This window comes from Choloepus didactylus, chromosome 8, assembly GCF_015220235.1.
Source record: "Choloepus didactylus isolate mChoDid1 chromosome 8, mChoDid1.pri, whole genome shotgun sequence".
Lineage (NCBI taxonomy): Eukaryota > Metazoa > Chordata > Mammalia > Pilosa > Megalonychidae > Choloepus > Choloepus didactylus.
The window spans coordinates 130,066,792-130,074,130 of NC_051314.1; the positions used below are offsets into that span (position 1 = coordinate 130,066,792).

General features: G+C 38.4%; 1 protein-coding gene across 1 annotated transcript in view; it reads right to left on the minus strand.

Annotated features, from left to right (window-relative positions):
• Window positions 1-6,258, minus strand: part of KDM5A (lysine demethylase 5A) — a 126,004-nt gene extending 119,746 nt beyond the window's left edge. Inside the window, 2 exon segments of the mRNA XM_037845025.1 lie at window positions 3,076-3,153; window positions 5,645-6,258. Of these exon segments, the coding sequence (XP_037700953.1) occupies window positions 3,076-3,153; window positions 5,645-5,809 (243 nt within the window). The 5' untranslated portion in view covers window positions 5,810-6,258.
• Window positions 6,259-7,339: the final 1,081 nt, after the last annotated feature.

A 7,339-nucleotide genomic window follows, 5' to 3' on the forward strand; every position in this document is an offset into this window, starting at 1 on the left:
TCAGAGGGGAATTCTACCAATCATTCCAAGAATTAATACCAATCCTGTGCAACCTTTTCCATCAACCAACTCATTCTAGAGACCAACATCACCCTAATATCAAAGACAAAGATACCACAAGAAAAGAAAATTACAGACCAATCTCTCTAATGACTACAAATACAAAAATCCTCAGCAAAATACTTGCAAATTGAATCCAACAGCACATTAAAAGACTTATACACCATGTTCAAGTGGGTTTTATCCCAAGAAAGTAGGGGTGCTTCAACACAAGAAAATCAATTAATGTAATATACTACATTAACAATCTGAAGGGGAAAACCATAAGATAATCTCAACTGAGGCAGAAAAGGCATTTGAGAAAATCCAGCATCTTGATAAAAACACTATGAGAGATAGGAATGGAAGGAAACTTCCTCAACATGTAAAAGGGCACATATGAAAAACCCACAGCTAACTCTGTACTCAATAGGGAAAGACTAAACGCTTTCCTTCTAAGACGGACAAGACAGCAATGCCCACTGCCACCACTATTATCTGACATTGTACTGGAAGTTCTAACCAGAGCAGTTAGGCAAGAAAAGGAAATAAAAGCATCCAAATCAGAAAGGAAGGGGTAAAACTTTTACTATTTGCAAATGACATGATCTTACATACAGAATGTCCCAAAAAATTTACAACAAAGCTACTAGTCCTAATAAATGAGTTTAGCAAAGTGGCAGGATACAAGATCAACACACAAAAATCAGTAGTGCTTCTATATACTAGTAATGAACAATCTAAGGAGGAAATCAAGAAAACAATTCCACTTACAATAGCAATTCCACAAACAATTCCACTTACAAAGATGAAATATCCAGGAATAAACTTAACCAAGGATGTAAAGGACCAGTACACAGAAAACTACAAAACATTGTTACAAGAAATCAAAGAGCTAAATAAATGGAAGGACATTCCATGTTCATGGATTGGTAGACTAAGTATCATTAAGATGTCAACTCTACCCAAATTGATTTATAGATTCAATGCAATTCCAACAAAAATTCCAACAGCCTACTTTGCAGAAGTGGAAAAATCAATTATCAAATTTATTTGGAAGAAGGGGCTCCAAATAGACAAAAACATCTTGAAAAAGAAGAATGAACTTGGAGGGCTCATACTTCTTGATTTTAAAGCATATTACAAAGCTACAGTAGTCAAAAGAGCATGGTACTGGCATAAACATAAACACATTGATCAACGGAATCAAACTAAGAGTTCAAAAATAGACCTTCACATCTCTGGCCAACTGATATTTGATAAGGTTGCCAAGTCCACTCAACTGAGACAGAACAGTCTCTTCAACAAATAGTGCTGGGAGAAATTGGATATCCATTTCCAAAACAATGAAAAAGGACCCCTATCTCACACCATATACAAAAATTAACTCAAACTAGATCAAAGACCTAAATATTAGAGCTGGGACCATAAAATTCTTAGAAAATAATGTAGGGAAGTGTCTTCAAGATCTTGTGGTAGGCAATGGTTTCTTAGACTTTATACCTAAAGCACAAGAAACAAAAGAAAAAAAATAGATAAATGACACCTCCTCAAAATTAAAAACTTTTGCTTCAAAGACTTTGTTGAGAAAGTGAAAAGGTAACCTACTAAATGGGAGAAAACATTTCAAACCACATATCCAGTAAGGCGGTAATATCCAGAATACATAAAGAAATCCTACAACTCAACAATAAAAAGACAAACAAACCAATTTTTAAAAATGGGCAAAAGATTTGAAAAGACATTTTTCCAAAGAGGAAATACAAATGGCTAAAAAGCACATGAAAAGATGCTCAACATCACTAGCTATTAGGAAAATGCAAATCAAAACCACAATGACATATTTCACACCTATAGAATGACCACTACTAAATAAACAGAAAACTAGAAGTGCAGGAGAGGATGTGGAGAAACAGGAACACTCATTAACTGCTGATGGGAATGTAAAATTGTGCAGCCACTATGGAAGATAGTTTGGCAATTCCTCAGGAAGTGAAGTACAGAACTGCCATATGATCTGGCAAACCCACTACTAGGTATACATCCAGAAGAAATGAAAGCAAGGACGCAAACAGACATTTGCAAACTCATGTTCATAGCAGCATTATACACAATTGCCAAAAGATGGAAACAACCCAAATGTCCATTAACCAATGAATGGATAGCAAAATATTATTTAGCTGTGAAAAGAAATGAAGTCCTGATACATGCAACAACATGGATGAACCCTGAGGACATTATGTTGAGTGAAATAAGCCAGACACAAAAGGACAAATACTGTATGAATCTCACTGATATGAACTAATTATAATAAGAAAACTCACAGAGAGTTAGAATCTGGAATATAGATAACCAGGGAAAAGAATGGGAATAGAGAATGAGGAGCTGATGCTTAATTTGTGCAGAATTTCTATTTAGGTTGAGTGTAAACATTTGGAAATGGACAGTGGTGATGGAAGCACATTACTGTTGAGTGTAATTAACAGTGCTGAATTATGCTTTGTCAATGTGGTTGAAAGGAGAAGTTTTGGGTCATGTATGTTACTAGAAGAAAAGTTAGAAGACAAAACATGGGACCGTATAACACAGTGAACCCTGCTGTGGACAATGGGCTGTGGTTCATAGTACAGTTATAAGAGTGTTCTTTCATAAGTTATAACAAATGTATGACACTATTACAAGTATTAATAATAGAGTGGTATACGGGGAAAAATACATAATGTAAACTGTGGACTACAGTTACCAATAATATTTTAATATTCTTTCAACAATTTTAACAAAAGTACCACACTAAAGAAAGCAAAGTACCAACAATGGAAGGTATATGGGGATGTTATATTTTTTACATGACTTTTCTGAAAACCTACAACTTTTCTAATTAAAATAAATAAACAAATAATCAGATAATTCCTTCAAACCTCAATTCCAATTAACACTAACTTTGGGCACTGGTACACGAGCTTCTCAAATTTCTCTCTTTGGAGTCCTCAAATAAAGAATGAATCAGGATGCATAAATGGTGACATTAAGACTCACCTCAAGTTCATTCAGGCGCTGGACTCGGGGAGTGAAGCGAAAGCTTTTTACTTCACATGCAAATGGAGGTTGCCAATCCTAAATAGACAGAATTGTTTTTTACCACAGTGGTATATAAGCAAGGAATACATTATCCATTCCCTTACTGTAAGGGATGAGTTGCCACAAATCATGAATGACAACAGATCAAATTATAAATCCTTTTTATTGTAACAACAGAAAGAGCTGTATTTTTTAGAGAAAATAATTTTAATATTACTTAATGAAGCACTCCCTTTCAAATCTCACCAGTCCTGTTATTTACTTCTCCAATTATTCAAGTGTAATTCAATGAGTTCATGTACCACTAAATTTCCAGGTTTACCAAAAAAGAAAACAGAATTTGAAAGTAACTAAAAAGGGTACAATGAAAGACTAAAAAGTAAGTTTTAAAGTACTTTATATATTTGGAAATATGTTTTCTCATTTATGTGTAATGTGACACTGCACTTTACAGTCTATGTTATATAACGCTTATGTTTAAATCAAAGCCCAGCTTTTAGGTACCCAAATATCTAAAAAAAAAAAAAAAAAAAAAGTGTAAGCAAACCCACAGAACAAGGAAAATCTCAAGATGGAAGTCTGGTATAATTGAAATAAGATAGCACATTTCAAGTGGCGTTCTAGAGAACACAGTTTGATCTGGCCTAAATAACAGTAAATCCACTTAAAAATCTGAATATTGGTTTTAAAAAATTATCTTTCCTTGAAAACTAAAGAAACCCACCAATATTAAAACTAAATTCTGCTTGTAAACAAGATTTATTTTCAGCAATAATGATGTAACATACAAGAAAAAGTATATTATTTCAACCTTTTTAATTAATTTTAAAAACTAACTTTTTTACCAAAAGGAACCCTGAACAAATTTCTAATTAATAAAGGCAAAGAGTAGATCAAAATACAGTTTAGGAAAAATTTTAATGCTGAAAGTTTTGTCAATATTAGGTAATTCTCACAGAAGAGGGTTATCTGGAAGCTTCTGGAGGATGGTGGCGCATATTCTCATAGTAATTATCTGTTAATCGTTTGCTCACAACTGATAGTCTATGATCTTAATCGAATTCATTCAGCATAGCGGGAATTGCATGCATGGCCTTTAGAATCTGACAGATTTGATCTAAGTTCAAAAATCTACTATGCAATTTATCCAAGATCACATCACACATTTAATAAGTCATTTAATTTATCCTGATTTGCCTCTTCTATAAAATGAGGCTTTACTTACTAAGGTTTCAAAAGAAGATTAAATGAAACAATCTATAGAAAGCCCTTGCCATATAGTAGGGGCTAAATTAGCTCTTCTTCCCTGTCCATCCCCTTCTCCCCACCTAAACTTTTATTCACTGTGGTAGTCTATGGTAAGGGCAGATGAATTTCTGTAACAATCTAAGACGGCAGCTTTTTAAAACCCAACACCAGTAACAGTGCTTAATATTTTCTCTTTATTACTACTAAAACAAAACATAAAGCAAGCTGTCTTCTGGAAGCACTGTCCAAGACAATGGTCACAAACTTTAATGAGCATTAATATTCATCCGAGAGTATTTGCTAGAAAAGCAGATTCCAGAAATTCCACATCCAGAAATTTATCTCAAGTCTGGGAATGAGGCCTAGGTATCTGCATTTTAACAAGCATCCAGTTGACCCTGGTGTAGGTGGACCAGGAATATTATCTGGAGCTTTCCAAAGCTCCAAGTGGGGTAAAGACAAAACCTGGAAAACCTGAGCTCCAGTACGACTCAAGCCACCAAGCGACCTTGAGCAAAACACTTAACCTCTTGGGGCACTAATTTCCCCCAAAAGAGGTAGTATCTGCTTTCCTCAACTAGCATTAAAGATTCAATATGATAATAAATCTAAAACAATACAGTTATTTAGAATTAATGTGCTTCCCAAATCTCTGATCCTTGATTCCTCATATCAAGAGATTTCAACGTTTTCTTCCACCTCTGTTATCGACACACCCAGTTCTTCCTAAACCCCTAAATATTAAAAATAAAATGCTGCTCCTTCTCTTTCCCCCCAGGAACTTTTTCAATGCAGCAATAATCCAGTCTGGGGTTCTTGTTTCGTGATATCATTCTAGGGGACGACTAGAGCTCAGATTACCTTTTCAGAAACCATAACCCTGAGATGAAGCCTGCAAGTATTTAATAAACTAAGCAACAATAGAACTTGGATAAAGAAACAGAAGGAAGGACAGTTTTAATAATACCATTGTAGTAAGGACTGTACACGAGGGTAGGACATGTCATGTCATAATACTTCTAAAACCATACTTCTAATACTTCTAGGACAACGAAAGGCCTTTTGTTACCTATGCCCTCAATCCAAAGTAGAAAAGTATTAAGTTCCAGGAGGAAAAGCTCTCCGGGACACCCCACTGTCTCGACTTCAGAGGTTTGTTTTAGGTAAAAACATCCAGAAACTCAGCCTCGAACTGCTGAAAAATGAGCGAGAGTAAATACGTACGGACAGAAAGACCGAAAAATAAAGCTAAACCAAGAGTCCTTATAGACTCCAGTACCTTGGGCGGTCGGATCTTGCAAATGCCGGTTTTCTCAGCCAGAGGCCGGATGCGGCCGATAAAGCTGAGCGGGTCTGTGAACTCCTCCCAGCTGGGCTCAAACACTGGGCATTCCGGGGGTGGCACGAACTCCGCCGCGTAGCCCCCCGGCCCCACGCCCGCCATGACAATACCCAGGAGGGTCCCGTGGGCAAACAGGTGGAGAAAAGCGCTCTGAACCCCGCCAAGCTTTTCACGTCCCCTGACAGGGGCCGAAGCACATCTTCTCCGACAAAAAACAGCTCAACAGAGGAACACCAGACCCACTTCCTCCTCTCGTTTGTTATTGTTTCCTCCAGGGCTTTTCCTCTCAGAGGCAAAATTTTCCGGAAGTCAACGTACTATCAAATCCCTCCGCCGCGACGCCTCGTTGTGCGACCCTTTTTTCTTCCTCCCTTTCCCGGAAGCTCAGTGTCGCTCCTTCTTTCCTTGCCGGCGACAGTTTTGCGCAGTCCGACGAGTCCAGACGGCCCACCCTCGAGGATTCCACGATCACTCCTCTAGGAGAAGTAGGAGTGGTGGGAAGCTGTCGGAGCGGAGGAGGGATGCGCTCTTCCGGCGCGGAGGAATGTGTAATGCTTCAGAGGGCAGAGTTTCTGCTTCCGGTGTAGAGGGTCCAGTTCCCCTTTGTGTTTAAATGGACAGGAAAAGAAGCTCCTTTTAACTTCGGCCGCCCCAGCCGGTTGCGGGTGGTTTGCGGCTTTTTTTAACCTACTTGTCTTCCTTTTACCAAGTAACTAGCCTCTTCAACATCTCTCTTTTTAGTCCTTTGACTGTTTGTGTATTTTTCAACTAATCTCTCTCGGACACATTATTCCCGCCCCTTCTCCATGGCAACTTCTGGCCGAATTTATCCCCCCCCCCCAAGTCCTGGCCGCACCGTTGTAGCCACCATCCAGAAATTGCTTTTCGTCCCACATAGACGTAACAGCTTTTTTCCTTTTCCAGTAATTGCCTCTCATGCCCCAAGTCATCTAACCTAACAGCAACCACTTCCCTCTGACAGCACATGCTGCGTAAGCCTTTCTCAATTTGCCGTGAAAGCTACCACGGTTCTAACCCTGCTTGTCAGAAACATCTGTGTCAGTGCCTTATCTCTCACTTTCTCCAAATTGTACAAAGTAATGTAGAAAGGGCTTAAGGAAAAGCCGTGAAAGGGTAAATGCTTAGTATTAAATACCTACTGAGAGACAAACTTCTTCCTAGATCCCTTTCTCAGATATGCGTGTGCCCCATGCAGTCTCAGCTACTCCCGAGAACTAAATTGCCAATTATGGGCTCCCAAACCTGTATTTCCAGCGTAGACTTTTCAACCCGGTTCAAAGGCAGTACTTACAGCTACCTACTGGACGATTCCACTTGGGTCCCTTAAGTCCAGTTCCCCACCATTCGGTGGCCTGGTTTCTGTAAATGATTTCATCCATTTACCCAATTGCTTGAGTCAGAAATCTAGAAAAAAATCCTTAACTCTTCCTACTCCTTTTTCCCTTATATACAATTATGTGTGAAGGCTGGAGATTCTATCACCCCAAAATCTTAACTCCACCCTTGTCTCTCCATCATCATCACCACTATCCTAATTTAAGTTCTCTTTAACCGAGACTGTAATAACTGCTCAGTTCTTGCCCCCTCTCAAATCCCTCTGCATTCAGCCTC